We start from the raw sequence: 21,570 nt of genomic DNA, 5'->3' as shown, positions 1-21,570 counted from the left end.
TATTCACTCCTTGCTGCATAGCAGTGCTTGACATTCCATACTTCCTCACTTCTGCAACTCTGTATTGTTGTCCCTATTCTACAGGTGATGAATCTGAGGCCCTTAGAGGCCTAGCAACTTGCCTGAGGTGACAGAGAACAAGGTTGACCTGAGATTCAGATCCGGTCTGTTTGACCAGAGCCTGTGACTTTCCTATCATGTGGTGTCTATTGAAACTACTTCTTGATGCCTCATTGTCTCCCTGGGCAGGGGATGTTGGGGAGAAAGAAGAGGCTGGGCTTAATGTGCAAGGTTGGGATGGGGTCCCACAGTAGGGGCTCAAACTTGAGACTGGTGGGAGAAAATTTAGGTGCAGTTGGGGGTCCTTGGAGTCAGGTGGGTCTGGTCCCTGGCAGGTCCCGTAGGGAGCTATTCCTTGCTAGGACATGCTGAATTTATCTCTCTTGCGGGTACAAGTTCCTTGTCTCCTGGAGTCTTTGGCTTGGAGAATTCTGGTTGAATCCCTCCACTTTTTTGGGGTCACCTATCTCCTGCCACCTGGCTCTAGTGACAGAGCCCTCTTTCCCTCATGAGTTAGGTTGGTGACCATGTTGGCACATGGATGCTGGCTAGAGGTTGGTGCCATGTATGAGTTACTCAAGTTCTCCAAGCTTGGCTTAGTTAATAGCAAAAGGAAGATACAGCAATGGCCTGTCCGAGGGTTGTCATGAAGATGAAATGAGATGGTGGGTATAAAGCACTCATCCCAGTGGTTGACATGGTGTGTCAGTGCCCACTTTATGTTGCCTAGTGTCATTGTCATCCTTGTCCCCATCCTTGCACGATCCTCCTACAGCCCATGAACCCATCATTTGACAGAGCTGGCTGTGAATATGTTCTTCCAGTCGCACTGAAGTTTGCCTCCTTGATGCTAATGGATCTAGTTTTTCCCTTTAGAGCAGAGCAGAGGAAATGTGCAAAAAACAGAGGGAAATTCACTTGGGCTTTGAAATTGGGTCCTTGGGCATCTTTTTAAAAAATTAATTAATTTTTAAATTTCTTTTCAGTGTACCAGAATTCATTGTTTATGTACTACACCCAGTGTTCCATGCAATACATGCCCTCCATAATACCTACCACCAGGCTCACCCAACCTCCCACTCCCCACCCCTCCAAAATCCTCAGATTGTTTTTCAGTGTCCACAGGCTCTCATGGCTCGTCTCCCCCTCTGATTTCCTCCAACTCACTTCTCTTCTCCATCTCCCCATGTCCTCCGTGTTATTCCTTGTGCTCCACAAATAAGTGAAACCATATGATAATTGACTCTCACTGCTTGACTTATTTCACTCAGCATAATCTCTTCCAGTCCCGTTCATGTTGATACAAAAGTTGGGTACTCATCCTTTCTGATGGAGGCATAATACTCCATAGTGTATATGGACCACATCTTTCTTATCCATTCCCCTGTTGAAGGGCATCTTGGTTCTTTCCACAGTTTGGTGACTGTGGCCTTTGCTGCTATGAACATTGGCGTACAGATGGCTCTTCTTTTCGCTACATCTGTATCTTTGGGGTAAATACCCAGTAGTGCAATTGCGGGGTCATAGGGAATCCCTATTTTTAATTTTCTTTTTTTAAAATTTTTTTATTTTTTAAATTTCTTCTCAATGTGTCAGAATTCATTGTTTATGCACCACACCCAGGGCTCCATGCAATACGTACCCTCCATAATACCCACCACCAGCTCAGGCATCTTCTTGAGCAAGCTGCATAACCACATTCGTCCACCCAGCAAATATTTTTGAACACTGACTGGGAGTCAGACACTGTGACCGGTACGTGGGTCTCAGCGACAAACGGCACGTCATGGCAGCACCTGCGGAGGGGGGAGTAGAGATGCAAGAATAGGCAGCTTGTGCCCCTTTCAGTTTTAAATCTGTAAAGTCCAGGTAAGCAAGCCCCCCCTACGGGGATGGCTTGGGAGGGCGGCAGGAGATACTATTTACAAAATGCGTCATGTCACTCACACCTGTGACAGGAATCCCAACCAGTCTGGCTCGGGCCCAGATGGAACTAATTGGCTCACGCAACTGGAATATAGCTCAGCTGAATCCACCTGTCTGTTTTCTCTGTCTCAGCTCTGCCTTGCTCTGTGTTGGCTTCAAGTATAGGTGCTCTCTCCAGGTGCTCTCTCCCCGGTGAGGGCAAGATGGCCCCGGCAGCCCAGGGTGACACTGCTCCTGCTCAGCATCCCCAACACAGGCTTCTCCTGCCAGGAATTTTAGTAAAGTCCCAGGCCTGCATCTCATCTACTTGTGTGAGGTTGCATACCCTTGGAGCTTCTCAACCAGGGCCAGTTTTGCCCCTGCCAGGGACATTTGACAATATTGAGAGGTGTTTCTGGTTGTCACAGCTAGGGGGTGCTACCAGCACCTAGCAGAGGCCAAGGAGGCTGAGCTGAGCATCCTGCAATGCCCAGAACAGCCCCCACCCCCCCAACACAGAGAATTTTCTGGCCCCAAATGTTAATAGTTCCCAGGTTGAGAAATCCTGGTAAGTAGCATTCAGAACTTAATTTAAAATTACTGTACCATGTGCCCATTCCTGGAGCCACAGTGGGGTGGGGTTGTGACATAAAGTGAGGACGGGAATGTTTCTTAGAGGAAATCCAGGGGACTCCCACCAGAAGAAGGGTGATGAGATTGAACAAGCAGTAACAACCAGTCTCCCATACATCATGCCAGGCAAATAGCAGGTTCTCAAAAGTGTTATTTTTCTCTTCTTGTTCTACTTCAAGATTTTATTTTATTTTTTTAAAGATTTTATTTATTTATTTGACAGACTGAGATCACAAGTAGGCAGAGGGGCAGGCAGAGAGAGAGAGAGAGAGAGAGAGGAGGAAGCAGGCTCCCCGCTGAGCAGAGAGCCTGATGCAGGGCTCGATCCCAGGACCCTGGGATCATGACCTGAGCTGAAGGCAGAGGCTTAATCCACTGAGCAACCCAGGTGCCCCTACTTTGAGATTTTAAAGTGCGTTTTTACTTTATGGGAATGAGAAAGAACATTAGCTCTTTAGATGCTTGCTGGAGGAACCCGCAGGGTACAGTTGGAGAGGCTGCAAATCCAAGATGAAGACGGCAGTGGGATTGGCTGCTCCTGAGGTGTCCTCCCTGTGAGGACACTTTCTCATGGTGTCCTCACATGGCCTCTTTTCCTATGTGAGAGCACCTCTGGTGTCTGTTCTTCTTATAAGGACCCTGGTCCCATCGGATTAGGACCCCATCTTTAGGACCATAATTACCCTGTGAATGCCCAATTTCCAGATACAGTCATCGGGTAGGGGTTAGGGCTTTAAGAGGAATTGGCACACGGTTCAATCCATAATAGAACAGACACACAGGTTGCTGACCGTCTCCTCTTTCAGGCTGGGATTGTCTTAGGAAAGCTAGTTCCAGGAGCAGAGCCTGCAAGGGGATGATATGTTTTGTGGAGGGAGAGCTCTTCAGAAATTCCCTTGAAGGTGATAGAAGCAGAAGAGAGAAAAGGGGGAAGAGAGCGAAGACAGTCTGTGCTCTCTGATCCAGTCTGGCCTTGGCCGGCCTGCAGGGGTCTAGAGCATGAATCATACCCTGGAGCTCTCCCACCTGGGGCCACATTCTCCTCCCAGCACTCTCCAGTCAGTGGCTGCAGGCTGCTCTGGAGGAGGGGACGTCATCTGGGGTAGGCAGTCTTCTGGAGAAGGGCCAGCTGGGAGTCTTGAGCAGCCACAGACACAAAGCAGGAGATGAGGGGGAGAGCTGAGGGACAGGTCCCCACTGGGACTCCTGATACTCCACCTCCATTCTGCCAGCCTCAGAGGCTTGCCATGCACTGTGAGGGTGGCAAGGACTCTGGGAGAAGAAAGCCATCCTGGGGTTCAAGGCAGATGATGCAGAAAAAGACTGGCCTGGCGGACGTGGACTTCAGGAAGGCAGCAGTCCAACATCTAAAACAGGGAGTCAGCCAACCCCAAACGTGCAGCAACTTTGCTACAAGTTGTTTCCGCAGCATCTGTTTGTCTGATTGTGGACAGGACCCATTTGGCATTACTGATGCACGAGCTGGAAATGACAGTTAAAACTCAACAAATAGTCACTCCTGCCCCACACTGCCCACCACACATCTGTTAGAACCAAACACTGGCCTCCTCTGGGCTCACATAGGACTTTCTCTTTTCCTCTGTCACATAACTTAGCATTTTATGCTGTTACCACTTAATTACATTTATGTCGTTTCCCTGCAAGGGGAGCTCCTTGATGCAGGAAACGTGTGTATATATGAGCCCACATGGTGCAGAAGCTGGTACATGCTAGGCAAGCAATAAACATTTGTTGGATAGATGGAAGAACTCATGAAGGAATGCTTGATGCTTGAGGGGTTTTCTACTATTACTTCCCAAGGTGGCCGCTTTTCTCCTGCTTGCGTACTTTCATTCATTCATGCACTTATTTTCCCAGAAAGTATTTATTGAGCACTTGCTATGTGCCAAGCACTCAGGGGTGAACAAAGGGAATAAAGTCCCTGGGGTCACAGGTCTCTTGGCAGAGGGAGCAGTAAGCGTAAATATCCTGGGGGGTGAACAGGCTCAGCTTCCTTGGAGGTAAGACAGGATGTCAGTGTGGCTGGGGCCAAGTCAATGAGTAGAAACTGAAGCTGGGGAGGTCACTGAGATTGGATCCAGACGGCCTTGTGGGGCAGAGTTGGGACTTTGGCTTTTACTCTGAGTAAGACGGGAAGTTACTGGAGTGTTTTAAGAGTGGGTCTGCCTTGCAGTTTGAAAGGCTTGCTGTTATCAGTGCATCTGGGGAGGCCAGTTAGGAGCATTGTGCCATCATCCAGGCGTCACCAGGTGTGTAACAAGACACAGTGAAAGGCAGAAAGAATTTTATGCATTTGGGACATATTTTGGAAGTAGAGAAAACAGACCTTACTGACGTATGATATGTGGGGAGTGAAAACAGAGAAGTAAAAAATAATGCTAACGTTTTTGGCCTGAGCATCTGCAAGGATTGTGGTGTGTTGTTTTGGTTTGGGTTTTTCGTTTGTTTGTTTTGTTTTGAGGTAGGGAAGCCCATGTGAGGAATAGGGGTTTTTGAGGGCAAAGGAAGAACAATGTTAGGAACTCAGTTTTAGGTATATTCACCGTGAATTGCCTGTTAGACACCCTTGTGAAGACATGCAGCAAGTGGTTAGATATATGGATCTCGCCCTCAGAGAGGAGTGCAGAGCTTGGATGTATGTCTGGGTGTCATCAGTACATAGGTGACACTGAAAGCCGGGAAATGAGATCACCTAGGAAGTGTATGGAGGCCAAAGGAATGGGCTCAGGGGCTGAGACCAGGAGCCCTCCAACACTGAGAGGGTTGGGAAGATGATAAGGATCAGCCAGTGAGGAAGGAACAGACCCACTGCTGCATGAGGGCTGGAAAACATGTGAAGGAAGGAAGTGTTGATCCCCTGTGTTCAGAGCTGCTGAGAAATGAAAACCCGGCCTGAGCTGAGGTTGATGGATTTGGCAATGTGAAAGGGTGTTCCAAAGGCATGATGGGGAAGACCAACACTGGAGTGGGTTTAAGAGAGAAGAATAACTTGAGACAATGAGTCTAGATGAGTATAGTTTCCTTCTAAGATGGGAGCTACAGCAGGGTGTAAATGAGTTGTTCCAGCACAGGGGGAAATCGGTAGTCAGGAGCAAGAGATGAAACTTGCTGAAGCTACTTTTGTGCAGCTGAGAGGGACAGGGGAACTGGTCAGTAACTGGAGGGGTCAGCCTTAGATGAGAACAGGGAAGGTACATCCATAGGAACACGAGGGGAGACAGTGTGTGTGCACAGAAGCAGGGAGTCGATGCATGTGGAGGGAACACATGACATCCTCTCTGGATTGTTTCTGCTTTTTCGGTGGCATAAAAAGCAGGGTCATCAGCTGAGAAGGGATGTGGAGAGAGAGAAGATGTGTGAAATAGTCCTGTAGGAGAACAGGAGACCGAATAATCCAGGGAAGCACAGAATGGCTGCCAGGTGTCCTAAAAGCCCACTTGAGATCAGTGCTCCTGGATTTCAAGTGACACCAGTCAACACAGTTGTGAGTTTTTCTCCAGCCAAGCTGAGCTCTGTGGTGCATGGGTGAGGTAGGTCAGGATCTAACCAGAGTTGGAGTTTGCCAAGCATGTATAATGAAGGCAATTGGGTCAGTGGGTCAAGGAGCTGAGGGTATATGGATGTTTAAAATGATGGATCATGGAATTCCGGCTGGGTAAGCAAGAATGGGTGGACATGAGGAAGGTGAGGATTGGTGGAAACAAGGTACGATCTTGGTTTATAGGCTAAGCCAGGCTAAAGAATTTTTGGAAGGGTGGGTGGTGGCAGCCATATATCCAAAGGCTCCCCATTCCACTAGGCCTTTCCAGAAGTACTTTCTAAATCCAACCTAAATATTCCCTGTGTCTTCCACCACTTGGTCCTGTGCATTGAGCTAAAGCATGACATAGTGGAAGCTCTCACATTTTCTCTGAGCCTTCTCTTGTCCAGGCTCAGTGTGCTGAGTCCCTTTGGCCCTTTCTCAGGTGACTTACTCTCCACCCTCCTCAACACCTTATCACTTTTCCTCGTATTTGGCCCCTTCTTCTGGGAGCTGATAATCTTCTGGGCTGCACAGGAAAATTCTGCACTGTAGGAAAGCTCAGAATGATGGTCAAGTGTCCAAGTTGGGGTTCTGTGCTCAGAAAAGGCATGGCCCTGTCTCCCTTGTTTCTGTTGCCATGTTCATCCCCTGGGAAAAACGGGGGGAAAATCATTAAAACCCCCATGTCTGAACCCCAGTGAGTCAACTTCGTAAATTATTTTGCAGGTAAGGTTTCCATCTTCACTGGGACACTGTCAGGTTGGGGGTTATTTTGGGAAAGAATATATTAATATGATGAGCTTGCTTAGAGGGTGTGTGGCCCTGTTTGCAAATATTTCAAGTCAGACCTGAATGGGATTCTAACATTCTCTGCATAGCACAAAATACACCATCATGTCCAGTGCATGAGCTAGGTCCGAAGCACTTTGTGGCATCCTTGGCTCCTCTTTCTCTCTGCCTCTGTCCAGTCCATCTGTAAACCCCATCAGCTGTCTTCAGAACATACCTGGATCTGACCACGTCCCACTGCTGCCATCCTGGTCCAATCACCATCAGTACTTGAGTGATCCATCGTCAGATCTTCCCAGCTGGTCTCCCTGTTTCCACTCTGACTTCTATAGCCCATGGACAACATAGAAGACTGTATGATCTTGTTAATTAAAGATGTCAGTCAGGGAGCCATCCCATCCCTCTCCTTAGAATCTTCCAGGGTCTGCCCATCTCTTTCCAGGTGAGAACCCAGGTTATCATGGTGGCTCATACAAGACCCTCATGAGCTCCCCTGCCCATCTCTCTGCCTTCATTCCACTACTTGTTCTCCTGCCCTCCTCTGCCTCCAGCCCCCTGGCCTCACTGGCATACCTGAAAATAGCCCATATCTTTATACCTCCCTACTAAGATTGCTGCTCCCTGATATCTGTATGGCTCATCTGCATTCCTTCTGTGCTTAATGTTTGTGCTTAATGTCACCTTCCCAGATGTCTCCCTGTGTAAACTTCCTCCCCCTCCCTGCATTAGTTTTCTCTACAACACTTGTCACCACCTGACATGCTACATATGTTTTATTTTTTACTTGTTTATCAAAAAGAACGTAAAAGCAGGCTCTTGGGCATGTTCACAGCTATATGCCAGACCTTAGAATGGCGTTCTTCACACAGTCCGCATTCAAATGTGTGTTGAGTGAATGAATGTAAGTGGAATGAATGAATGATCATTGAAAGAATAAATCGATATGAGTAATATAGCAGCTGCCACTGTGGATAGCTCTGTGTCAGGGTTACTGGGATGGTAAATCTCCCATTTAATAGTATGTCCGCTTGACCAAGTACTCAAGTTCTAGATCTGTTTCCTTCACGTGGAAATGGGGTAGCAAGATTACCTAACTCATGGGTGTCCAGTGAGTATAAAGCACTTAAAATAGTGCCTTGGCACATAGCAAGTACCCAGTGAATATTACCTGTCACCATGGATTTTATTTCTTTTTTAGTTTATCAAGGCACCAAATAAGTTCTAGGTGCCATCCTCAACACTTTTCATAAATCATCTGATTCTTGCAGAAGCCTTACAATATAGACACTGTTACATCCATTTTATAGGTGTGGAAACCAAGGCTCAGAGGTGATGGAGTGCATGGAGGTCAGAAGGAAAATAATAGAGGAAGTATTATTCCCAGATTTTTGATGTAAGCCACTAGGAAGGTGGAGTCTTTATTTACTCAGATGGGGAAGACTGAGGAAAGAGGAGTTTGGATGTATTTGTTGGAGGATTAGCATTGGGAATTCAGGAGTTCCATTTTAAATATGCGTGGCTTGAGATGCCTGTTGGACATGCAAGTGGAAATGCCTAGGAGGCAGCTGGATATGTCAGTCTGGGTTGAGATGACTCTAGGCCAGAGATACAGTTGGGAATTGCCATCAATTAAGGCAACAGGACTAGGTGAAATCACCCAGGGAGGGAGTGGAGGCAGAGGACAGACCAGCCTTGAGATGAGAAGGGGAGGCTGGTAGGGAGAAAACAGGAGAGAGTGGGATCCCAGACATCCTGAGAAGACTGTGTTTCAGGAAGAGTACACAGTCAACCCTATCAGATGCTGTTGAGAGGCTGTCCTGGGGGTACACAGCAGCTGTGTTTGTCAGAGTGTGTTCCTGGTCATCTTCACAAAGGCATTCTCCACAGAGTGGTAGCAAGGATCCAATCAGTGGGACGAGAAAAGAAGGGGAGGGGAGCAGACAGTACCCTTTAAGGAGTTTCACTCTAAAAGGAAGCTGACACAAGGGGCAGTGGCTGCAGAAGGATGAGGGCCAAGACATAGTAGCTATGTTCGTATGGGAATGGTAGGGTGGAGGGTGGTTTCTCTCCAGTAGTGGACAGCCAGTGTGCAGGAGACCGATGCATCCTACCTTTCTGGGACAGCTTTAGCCACACGCAGGTGGCTGCCACCTTGTAACGCCTCCACCTCCTCCTCGGTGAATTGCCCAGGTCATGGGTACTGCTGGCTACAGGTATAAGAGATGAAATGAATGAAATGAGACCATTTATGTAAAAGCCATGCTCTTTCTAGACTCTTCAGATGGTCTCTTGTTGAGTCTGCATCAAGAATTGAGATTCTCTAGGGATGGACCAAAGAGTCTCTCTTCTTCTTTTTTTTTTTAATTTTTTATTTTTTATAAACATATATTTTTATCCCCAGGGGTACAGGTCTGTGAAGAGTCTCTCTTCTTATGTGCTGTTGGTGGATGTGATGAGAAGCCAGCCTTGAGAACCACCAACTAATGCCAACATTATTGCTACAAATGTCATGACCCTCATCCTAGCAGCAGAGGTCCATCTTAACTGGAACAGGGTCATGGGAGTTGATGTCTGACTTCTGATCAAATTTCTGACTTCATTTCTCAGTCTTTAGGTTACAGAACATGCTGTTTTGCTCACCATCCAAGAATCCTCTTGAGTCTGGCCTCAGCATTCCTCCCATCTCTCCCCTTTCTCAACAACCTCTTCACAAACTTGATTTACACTGGGCTCTGCATCTGCAGGGCTTTGTGTTGTGAGGTCTCAAGGAGTAGAACTGGGGCCTGTGATGGAGCTGCAGGGAGAGCCCTTTGGCTTTTTGTGGGAAATCACTTTTTCACAGACAAGCTGCTGCCATGCCTGGGATGGAAGGCTAAAAGGCTGAGGCAGCACTGTTGGGGCCTATGAGTCAGGCCCACTCAGGGGTGGGGAGCAGGGTGCTGGCATCCCAGAAAAAAGGCTGGGGCTGCAGAGCAGATGCACCTGCTGCTATGGGAACAGGAAGATAGGGAGGGAGATATCCAGCCTCCTCTTTTTGCCAGGGGAGATTAACATCAGGTCCCTCTTTGGCCAGGCCTATCAGAGAGCAGGAAGCAGAGAGTCTGGGAAATGTAGTTCCGTTGGAGACAGCAGAGCAGAGGAAGGATTCCCTGGATAGACAGGCCAACGACAGGCACAGGTCCCACTTATACACTCTCAGCATCAGTATCTTTTACTTCTTTTTTTTTTTTTTTTTTAAGATTTTATTTGTTTATTTGACAGACAGAGATCACAAGTAGGCAGAGAGGCAGGCAGAGAGAGAGAGGAGGAAGCAGGCTCCCTGCTGAGCAGAGAGCCCGATGCGGGGCTCAATCCCAGGACCCTGGGATCATGACCTGAGCCGAAGGCAGAGGCTTTAACCCACTGAGCCACCCAGGCGCCCCAGTATCTTTTACTTCTAATTGACTTCTGTGTGACAGATCATTTTTCTGTGTCCCTAATTAGATTTAAAAACCCTGTGAGGGCAAGGACAGGGACTGACTTACTCCCGGTGGTAGACCCCAGGTCTAGCACTCACTAAATACTTGCCAAGTGGAAACGTTCATGAAAGCCCTCGCTGCTGTGAGACTGCAGGTCTTCCCACCACCGCCCAGCTCTCTTCTTAAGGCTGATATGTCAGTTCCTCCGAAGACTGAAGGGAAGGGCCATGAGTACTGCACAGACCCGGGGCACTAGCCTGCTCTCATTGTGCTTTGAGGTCTCACTAATAACAGAAATTAGTGCTTTTGGATTCATCGTTTTGAAGCCTGAGTCTGTGACCTTCTGCACGGAGGTCAACTTAGAGGGGAATATCTATTTTAAGTCTTGGCCAAATCATAATTTCCCCTCATTATAACATCCATTTAAATTGATTTTTTGACAGGGAGATTGTATTTATATCTTGAATAATTAATACATTCATATGGCATAACTTTCAAAAGGACCAAATGAGTGTCAAGTAGGAAGTTTCCATTGCATTTCTCTCCAATCAGATCCCCTTCCTGGAGGCTACCTGTGATGCCACTTTTTTGTGTATCTTTTCAAAGGTTTGTATTGGTCTTTTCATGCACACATACATGTGCACCCACACACTTCTTTTTCACACATATTGTTGCATATTCTACAAAAAGTTCTGTTCCTTGCTCTTTGCAGTTAACAATCTTTTTTAAAAATTTCTTTTCAGTGTACCAGAATTCATTGTTTATGTACCACACCCAATGTTCCATGCAATACGTGCCCTCCATAATACCTGCCACCAAGCTCACCCAACCTCCCAGCCCCCACCCCATCAAAACCCTCAGATTGTTTTTCAGAGTCCATAGTCTCTCATGGTTCACCTCCCCTTCCAATTTCCCTCAACTCCCTTCTCCTCTCCATCTCTCCATGTCCTCCATGCTATTTGTTATGCTCCACAAATAAGTGAAATCATAAGATAATTGACTCTCTCTGCTTGACTTATTTCACTCAGCATGATCTCTTCCAGTCCCGTCCATGTTGCTACAAAAGTTGGGTACTCATCCTTTCTGATGGAGGCATAATACTCCATAGTGTATATGGACCACATCTTCCTTATCCATTCCCCTGTTGAAGGGCATCTTGGTTCTTTCCACAGTTTGGTGACTGTGGCCATTGCTGCTATGAACAGTGGGGTAGAGATGGTCCTTCTTTTCACTCCGTCTGTATCTTTGGGGTAAATACCCAGTAGTGCAATGGCAGGGTCATAGGGAAGCTCTATTTTTAATTTCTTAAGGAATCTCCACACTGTTTTCCAAAGTGGCTGCACAAACTTGTATTCCCACCAACAGTGTAAGAGGGTTCCTCTTTCTCCACATCCTCTCCAACATACATTATTTACCATCTTGCTAATTTTGGCCATTCTTACTGGTGTAAGGTGGTATCTCAATGTGGTTTTTATTTGAATCTCCCTGATGGAGAGTGATGATGAACATTTTTTCATGTTGTGTGTTAGCCATTTGTATGTCTTCATTGGAGAAGTGTCTGTTTGTGTCTTCTGCCCATTTTCTGACATGATTATCTGCTTTGTGTGTGTTGAATTTGAGGAGTTCTTTATAGATCTTGGATATCAGCCTTTTGTCTGTACTGTCATTTGAGAATATCTTCTCCCATTCCGTGGGTTGCCTCTTTGCTTTGTTGAGTGTTTCCTTTGCTATGCAGAAGCTTTTGATCTTGATGAAGTCCCAAAAGTTCATTTTTGCTTTTGTTTCCTTTGCCTTTGGTGACATATCTTGAAAGAAGTTGCTGCAGCTGATATCGAAGAGGTTACTACCTATGTTCTCCTCTAGGATTCTGATGGATTCCTGCCTCACGTTGAGATCTTTTATCCATTTCGAGTTTATCTTTGTGTACGGTTTAAGAGAATGGTCAAGTTTCATTCTTCTACACATAGATGTCCAATTTTCCCAGCACCATTTATTGAAGAGACTTTTTTCCACTGGATATTTTTTCCTGCTTTGTTGAAGATTATTTGACCATAGAGTTGAGGGTCTATAACTGGGCTCTCTACTCTGTTCCACTGGTCTATGTGTCTGTTTTTATGCCAGTACCATGCTGACTTGGTGATCAGAGCTTTTTAGTAAAGCTTGAAATCAGGCAACATGATGCCCCCAGTTTTGTTTTTCTTTTTTAACATTTCCTTAGCAATTCGGGTCTCTTTTGATTCCATACAAATTTTAGGATTGTTTGCTCCAGCTCTTTGAAAAAATGCTGGTGGAATTTTGATCAGAATGGCATTGAAAGTATAGATTGCTCTAGCAGTATAGACATTTTAACAATGTTTATTTTTCTGACTGGAAAGAATTATCTTCCATCTTTTTTGTGTCTTCTTCAGTTTCTTCATGAGTGTTCTGTAGTTCCTCAAGTACAGATCCTTTACCTCTTTGGTTAGGTTTATTCCTAACCATAGTTCTTATGGTGCTATAGTAAATGGAATCGATTCTCTAATTTCCCTTTCTGTGTTTTCAATGTTAGTGTATAAGAAAGCCACTGATTTCTGTACATTTACTTTGCATCCTGCCACATTACTGAATTGCTGTATGAGTTCTGGAAGTTTGGGGGTGGAGTCTTTTGGGTTTTCCATATAAAGTATCATGTCATCTGTGAAGAGAGAGAGTTTGACTTCTTCATTGCCAATTTGAATACCTTTTGTTTCTCTTTGTTGTCTGATTGCTGTTGCTAGTACTTCTAATACTATGTTGAACAAGAGTGATGAGAGTGAGCATCCTTGTTGTGTTCCTGATCTCAAAGGGAAGGCTGTCAGCTTCTTGATCTTACCACATAGAATATACAAAGCCCTTTGTGCTTTAATGTGTGTACAATGTGCCATTATAGATATGTGTCATAATTTATTTAAATAGTCCATTGCTGAACGACACCTGGATTGTTTCAGTTGTTCACTGTTAGAAGTTGTTCATCAACATAGAAAGCTTTGCCATGAGCAGTCTTTGTACCATCATCACTGAGCCACAAAAGTCATTAGCTTTTGGATTCTCTAAGAAGATGTAGGAAGTAGAAAAGTTTAATGAAATGTTTGAGATAAGTAAAAATTGTGTAAAGAGCCCTGGCCTGGAATTTAAGGGTTCTAACTCCCAAAAGTAATAACAAAGCCCCTTTCAAGTCCCTATTTTCTTGCAATTTACAAAATAATTTAGTATTTGTTAACTCATTGAATCATTAGGGGAAAAGTGTCCTGTGAGAAGCTATGGTGTTTTCCTGCAGCTTCTTGATTCACTAGTTGTATGGCCTAAAATAAGTTTCCAATTTGTCTATATCCTGGTTAATTTATCTATAAAATAGGGATGATAAAGTGCCTACCTCACAGGATCATTTTGAGCATCAGTTGAGCTATTCATATAAAGTACTTAGAATAGGGTTTGTCATAAAGCCAGTGTTCAGTAAGGATGTGCTATTATCATCATTTTATAAGTGAGGAAAGGAAAACACAGAGGAATCAAGTACAAAGTCACCTAGCTCATAAAAACTCCAGTTGGTGCAGGGACCTGGGTCTCTAGGCCTCCAAACAAGTCATGCTTCTCAACCAGGAGGTCTTAGGGATATGTTCACAGAATAGTGAGAGTAGTCCTGGGACAGAACAGCTAATAATATTGCCATAGGGGTTTGACTGACTGTATTCAAGGGGATTAGTTCAATCTCACAGTTAGTGCTGTGACATCTTCATCAAATTGAAGATGTCATCACATGTAAGAAGCATTGTTACATGAACTGCAGAGGAGGGAGGGAGGGAGAGAGGAAGGGAGAAAGAGAAGGAAAGCAAGGGAAGAGAAGGGAAGAGGGAAGGAAAGGAGGGAGGGAGGTTGTTAAGCTATTGTCTCTCCACTCCAAACTTACCCTTGATGCTCTGCTCTATGATGCAGGGGCTAGGATTGGCATGCCTCATCTGCCCTTTGACAAGAGCGGGACTAGAGGAAGAGGGACAAGTGGCTTGGTCCTTTTGGTTTGGTTGAATTTCCTACTAGTCCCAGCAGTGAACTTGGCAGTTGAGTCTAGTTCCCAGATTATGTCTACTCCCCAGAATATGGTGCCCCTCAGAGTAGCAGCCCCAGTGGGCCAGCGCTCATCCTTGAAGATAAGCCAGGGGTTAGGGATCCCTCTTCCAAGCCCCTAAAGTGTCAGCACCAAATGGATAGCACCTCTCTTCAGAGATTCCCCCTTTGACATCTCAGTCTCCCAGTGCCTGCCTAACCAACTCCCTATGTTAAATTCTCTCTGTTAAAAGCACTAGGGTGGTTTCCATTTCCCTGCCTGAGCTCTGACTCTTGGATTCTAAGACACATCTTGATATCAGAAATGTTAAGTGAAGGTCTTAGAATTGATACATATAGTAGTGCATCAGGTAATTCATGGATCACGACAGTGCTTTTGAAGGTGACCTAATCAGTCCCGGTGGTGAACCAAGAGGGAGGAAGTACTTTGCTCAGAGTCACAGAGCCAAAGGTGGCAAGTGGGGGCTTCTAGGGCTCTGGCCCATTTCTAACCCTTAGGCTAATGCTCTTTCTACTGTGCCTGAGTCTTGCTCTGCTGTTCCATTTTGAAGGCCTGACCCCTGCTTCTCAGATGGGTAGGTTGACGTCCTCATGGTGGGCCTCTTCATCAAACCACCCTTTGTTTTCCAGGAAGTATACTCTGCTGGTCAACAATGGGTTTGCAATTTCTGCTGCACTGCTGATGGCCTGTTCCCTCCAGGCAGGAGCCTTCGAGATGCTCATTGTGGGACGCTTCATCATGGGCGTGGATGGAGGTAAGCCTTCACCAAGGCAGGACAGGACGTGATCCTCGGGGGTGTTTGGAAGTATGAGTGGTGTTTGGAGCTGTCACATGACTGAGTTGCCAGGGACCAAGGATGCAAGAAGTCTGCATAAAGGAGGGCAGTCCCATGAGATGAACCACACATGAAGCTCTGGCCTGCTAACTGAGAAAAACTAACTGGGAGAGACCCAAGTCAACTGCAGAGACCTGGATGGTCTTCAGTAGAATGCCATGCCTTTTGCTTTGTCAACTTCACTGTACAATTCATACTCCAAGGTTGTCTGTGGTTTCCAGGGAGTTTTTAATGAGGGTCGTGTTTCCTCTCTGCACCTCTGACTTATTCATTCTTTCATGTATTCACTGAGCATTCATTATGGAGCACCTGCTGTGTCTGGCGTTCTTCTCCATAATGGGGACACAGTGGTGAATGAAGTCCCCTACTCCCTACCACTGCAGCTTACATTCTAGTGGGTGGGTGGATACATAATTGGATACGTAAGGTAGATAGGCAAGCCCTAGGACAAAATTGAAGTAGGACAGGAGGATAGTGGGGGCTATTTTAGATAGGCCAGCCAGGGAGGACCACTTAGTGTAGGAAACATATGAGCAGATATCAAAATGAACCAAGTGGGAGAACCAAGAGACTATCAGGGGAATTGGGTTCTTGACCAAGAGAAGAGTGCACTGGCCCTTAGATAGACTCATGCTTGACACATCGAAGGGAGAGTGAGGAGACAGCACGGCTGGAACTTGGTGAGCTGGGGAGAGAGGTTGCAGATGACATTGAAGAGGGGCCGGTCACATCACGTTGGGCCTTGCAGGATTTGTGCCAAGGGTGATGGGAAGCCAGAGGAGGGTTGAGAGGAATGTGACATGAGCTGGTTTTGTGTTTCAGTAAGATTCCTCCTGCTTTTGTGTAGAGAAGAGTGTAAAGGAGGGTAGGAGTGGAATCAGGGAGGCAGTTTTCCAGGGGAGAGAGCTATTGGGGGACAAGATGATGGCCAGGAGGCAGCGAGGTGCAGCCAGCTACTGGCTCTAGGGTGTGAGAGAGCAGGAGCCTCAAAATATGTCATTATACCCAGCCAACCAACCAACCAGCCCTGCTTTCTTTTTAAATATTTCAAGTCAGTAATATTTGTGGAAAGATTGCAGGCTTTTGGATTAGAAATCCCTGCCTTTGCATTGAAGTTCTATTGTTTGCCAATTACTGACTCTGGCAAGTTGCTTAAATGGCTCTGAGCCTCAGTTTCCCCATTTGTAAAATGGAAATGACAATACCTACTACTTTGAAGGACTGTCATAACGTTCACAAAATGCCGTGTGTGTGTGTGTGTGTGTGTATTACATATGTATATGTAATCTGCCAAATGCTGTTGGAACCTGTGAGCTTGTTAAAGGCTAATTCCCTTCCTTGCTGATTCTTGCACGCTGCAGGCACCAGGCTTTTGGGAGTGAGCCCAACAACAAATATATATCAGGGAGAGGTAAGCAGGAGAGAGAGGACCTGAGGAAGGTCAGGGGAGAAGACTTCCTGTTCCTTTCTGCTGCTGGTGGGAAATGTTCAGGATTAGTAATAACCAGACTCGGGGTGAAATTACTTCTCCGTCTTGGTATTCAAGTAGAAAGGAGTTGGCTATAGAAAATGTTATTTGGTAAGAATAATGCCTGGAGTTTATGTGGTGCTTTGCAGTTAACCAGTCCTGTTTATGGTTTCTTCTGCTCTGATCTCCTGCTAATGCTGAAGGACTGTCAATTTGTCATTTTTCATCAAGGACACCAAGGCTCAGAGACATGTGACTGAAGTGGTTAAGGCTGAGGTCTGTGTGTTTATACTAACTAGTTCCCCCAAAATCTAGCTTGATTTCATTATTTTGTATCAGTTATGTTTTGCTATCTGAAGCCATTAGCAAACATAGCATAATGGCTTCAAGCAATAACCCTTCTGCTGAACTTGGGGTTCCGCAGGCTGGTGGGGCAGTTCTAATGTGGGCCACCGCCGCAGCTCTCTGCTGGGCTCGCTCCCATACCGCAGTGGGCTGCAGCCCAGCCAGCAGCTGGCTGACTTCACATGGGCTCGCTCATCTATTCGGCTCTTGGCAGCTGGGTTGGTGTCAGGGGATCCCTGCAGGGCCAGCTCATCCTGGCTCCACGTGGTCTCTCAGCCTGCCGTAGGGCGGCCCAGTCTTCCCATGGGATCCCCAGAGTGCCAGAGAGTGGTACTGGGGGCAGGACCCCATGTACAAGCACCTGTCAAGTCACTGCTCGTGGCGCTTGTCAGTGTCCCATTAACCAAATCAAGCCCCCTGGCCAGGGGCACCATCAGTGTTGGAGGGACCTATGCCCTAGGGATGCAGACTCAAGGGGTTCTGTGAACCAGTTGGGTCACACAGCAGCATTCTGCCTCACAGTCCTAGCCTCTTTCCCGGGCTGGCAAAGGGGCTTAATTGAAAGCCCCTCCCCCCCCCACCCCCCACCGCTCAGTGGGATGCAAAAATTAACTGATAGCAGGTATGTGTGAGAAGCACTTACTGCATTCCAGGCCTATGGTGCCTTCCTCGCCGCCGGGAATGGTGACGGGATCATTGCCATTCTTGATGCTATTCCTTTTATTCTCAGCTAATAAGGTATACATCCCAGGTGTAGACTACAATATCCAGCTTCAAAGGCCCTGCCCACTCAGGACGAAGGCTAGGTGAGATGTGGCATGCATGGCCTTTCCCAACAGAGGCCATGGAGGGTCTGCCTTTCCAGCACATTTACATTTTATCTACTAGCCTCTTTCCAGTGGTCTTGCCTCTCCAGTTCTTCTGGGGAAGGTGACACTTACTTCACAGAACTAGTTTCTCTCTGAGTTTCCTTAATTAAAAATAAGCTGAACTTGAGGGAGGCCATTTTTACAAAGCCCCATATTCAAGTCAGATATCTGTTAGACCCCTTTTCTGATGATATTTCCAAAAAGAAACAGAAAAAAAAAAAGTAAGAACAAGGAATGGGGAAAATACCAGACCCCTCTGACTTCTGGAATACAACCTACTAGAGGTGGGCCAAGACATGGAGGCTTCCTGTCATTTATTCTCGTCAGACCCTCTCAAAGCAGAGCTGGGGACTTGCAGGCATTTAAAGGAAGGCATTTGGTTAGAAATAAGGGAAAATTTCTGGCCAGGAGATAGAATTGTCTGTCCTACTCATAATAAATAATTTAAAGCCAAGTGATAAGCCTGGAAGATTTTTTTTTTTTAAGATTTTATTTATTTGACAGAGAGAGAGAGAGAAAGATCACAAGTAGGCAGAGAGGCAGGCAAAGAGAGATAGTGGGGGAGGAAGCAGGCTCTCTGCAGAGCAGAGAGCCCAACATGGGCCTCAATCCCAGGACCCTGGGATCTTGACCTGAGCTGAAGGCAGAGGCTTTAACCCACTGAGCCACCCAGGCGCTCCAAGCCTGGAGGATTTTCAGAAGGCTGTGCTGCTCAAGCCAGGATTGTGGGCAGTATTTGGAGTCACAGTAGAAGCCCTGGACACCTTCCCCAAGTGTCCTTTCTCCAAAAAAAAAAAAAAAAAAAAAAAAAACACATTTTCACATTGAAACAGACTTGGTGCAACTTGGTGTTAGAGGCAAAATCCATGCAGATGTTAAGGTCAAATTAGAAGGGTACAGAGGTGTTTTGTGTTTGTGGAAGACTGCACTGGACAGGTTCCCACCAAGCTGCCCCAGGACCACCCACACTCCCAGGGGTACAAGTCCATGTCTGCACTAGGAACTCTCTCATAGACAAACTCAGCAAGCACATTAGCTGGTCTCTGGTGGACACATTTGAGCAGCAGCATTTAGAGAAGTATATGACATGGAAAGAACATGAAATCAGGGTCAAGGATGTGGTTTTAAGTTCTGTTCTACCAGTGACTTACCAGGTGACTGTGGGACGATCATTTCACTTCTCTGGGCTAGTAATGTCATCTAGAAAGTAAGGAGGACTGGACTCTGGGACCTGAGGTTGCTACCAGCTCTAAAATTCTGGTTTGGCTCCTTTTTGTACCCATCTTAGAGCTACTATCTTGAATGTTCTCTGGAAGCTTCCGGAGCTCACATGTCACGCACAGCTGTATTGTTTACTCATTAAACATCACAGAAGAGGAGACTATGAAATAAGAGTATAGGGCAGAAACACTGGCCCTCCTGTCTGGTGAGGTCAGCTTATGTGTACCATGCCCCAAGGCCCTACCCAGTCATGTCCCAGCCCAGGCTCCCAGCAAGGCTATGGGCCACTCTTATAAGCAAATTGTTATTTATCAATATTCTGCTTACTGCCCCAAAGACATCCACATCCTCATCCCTGGAACCAGCAAATGTGAGCTGATGGGGCAACTGGACTTTGTAGACGGGATTAAGTTAAGGACCGTGAGACAGTCTTTACCTGGATTATTCAGGTGGGTCCCATAAGATCACAGGGGTCCTGATAAGTGAAAGAGGAGTCAGAGCCAGAGCAAGGAGACCAGCAGGTGAGAGCAGAGGCTGCAGTGACGCAGGGGTAGGCTGGGGGTAGGCGAAGGCCACAAACCACTGGGTGTGGACACCTCTGGAAGCTGGGAAAGGGGTGGGAACAGACTTTCCCCTAGAACCTCCAGAAGGATCATATGTAGTCCAAGTCCCGTTTTAGACTCATGACCTCTAGAATTGTGTGATAAGAAATTTGTAGTGTTTTACATCACTAAGTTTGTGGCAATTTGTTACAGCGGCAGTGGGAAACTAGTAAAAACACTAATACTATTATTCACTTATTATTATTATTTGAGTCTAATCATAACATGACAAAGAGCATGTGAGGTGTTCAGAAGGGTGGATTCTGGTCTCAGCCCAGCTGCTTACCAGCCAGGTAACCTCAGACAGACTTCTTTACCCCTCTGAGCTTCTATTTCCTCAAAGCTACCTGACAATGTTCAGATACTGTACAGGGGTGCATGTGTGTCTGTGTGTTTCTATGTGTGTGCATGTCTCTGTGTTTGTGTATGTCTGTGTGCCTGTGTGTTTCTGCATCTATGTATATATGTCTCTGTGTTTGAGTCTGTGTGTGTCTCTGTGTATGTGTATATGTGTCTGATTCTGTGTGTGTCTGGGTCTGTGTATGTGTGTTTCTGCATGTGTGCATGTCTGTATATGTGTATATGTCTGTGTATGTGTCTGTGTGTGTTTCTTTGTGTGTGTGCATGTCTCTATGTGTATGTCAGTGTGTCTGTGTGTTGGTGTGTTTCTGCATGTGTGCATATATGTGTCTGTGTCTGTGTGTGTTTGAGTCTGTGTATCTGTATATGTGTCTATGTGTATGTGTCTGGATATGTGTGTATGTGTCTGGGAGTGTGTGTTTGTGTGTTTGAGTCTGTGAGTGTATGAGTATGTATCTGTGTGTCTCTGTGTGTGCCTAAGTCTGTGTGTATGTGTGTTTCTGCAGTTGTGCATATATGTGTATGTATCTGTTTGAGTCTGTGTGTGTCTCTGTGTGTTTCTGTGTATGTGCATGTCTCTGAGTTTGTGTGTGTGTCTCTGTATGTATGTGTGTGTGTAAAAAGAAAAAAGACAGAAAAAATTAAAATACACAATTAAAATAGCATACAAATCAAGAAGATAGTAACTAAAGTTGGTGTGTATTAAATTATTAGCATTACCCAGGAAATACTAAAAGTACTAATTCATATCAGATTTAACTAAGATACAGATTCATGAAATGATCTTTGGAGCAATTATTAAAAGAAGAGAAAATAACATAGAACAATCAAATGACTTAAAAAAAAAAGTAATCCGGGACGCCTGGGTGGCTCAGTTGGTTGGACGACTGCCTTCGGCTCAGGTCATGATCCTGGAGTCCCGGGATGGAGTCCTGCATCGGGCTCCCAGCTCCATGGGGAGTCTGCTTCTCTCTCTGACCTTCTCCTCGTTCATGCTCTCTCTCACTGTCTCTCTCTCAAGTAAATAAATAAAAAATCTTTAAAAAAAAAAAAGTAATCCTGAAGAAAGCAGAAGAGGAGAGAAAATACTCCAACTAAATTGAATTTAAATAAGGAATTAAAAAAGAAAACACAGGATATAGAAGAGTGCCACAAAGAACAGCCAATGGTGGGATGTTGTATTTAAACACAAGTATGCCAGTGCTCCAATTAAAAGGAAGAATGGTTACATTGGATAAAACAAATACCTGTGTATATGCTGTTTGTACCTTAGATATAAAGATATAGGAAGACTGAGAATAAGATGATGGGCAAAACCCACGCCTGTAAATCCAGTACAGCAACACTGCTAACAGACTAAGTAGATCTTAAGGCAAGAAGGATAACCAGAAATGAGAGAA

The 21,570-nt window shown here is 45.8% G+C and overlaps 1 protein-coding gene across 9 annotated transcripts in view; it reads left to right on the top strand.

Annotated features, from left to right (window-relative positions):
- The window catches only part of SLC2A9 (solute carrier family 2 member 9), a 233,475-nt gene that overhangs the window by 62,264 nt on the left and 149,641 nt on the right, over positions 1-21,570 (top strand). For all 9 annotated transcript variants that reach the window (XM_059380875.1, XM_059380894.1, XM_059380884.1 and 6 more), the window contains one exon: positions 15,100-15,224. In XM_059380875.1, coding sequence (XP_059236858.1) covers positions 15,100-15,224 — 125 coding nt within the window. The remainder of the gene's footprint in view (positions 1-15,099; positions 15,225-21,570) is intronic.

The sequence above is a fragment of the Mustela nigripes genome, chromosome 1 (genome assembly GCF_022355385.1).
Source record: "Mustela nigripes isolate SB6536 chromosome 1, MUSNIG.SB6536, whole genome shotgun sequence".
NCBI classification, from domain to species: domain Eukaryota; kingdom Metazoa; phylum Chordata; class Mammalia; order Carnivora; family Mustelidae; genus Mustela; species Mustela nigripes.
The sequence above is the reverse complement of the archived record's forward strand: the minus strand, read 5'-3'. Positions and strand labels throughout refer to the sequence as shown.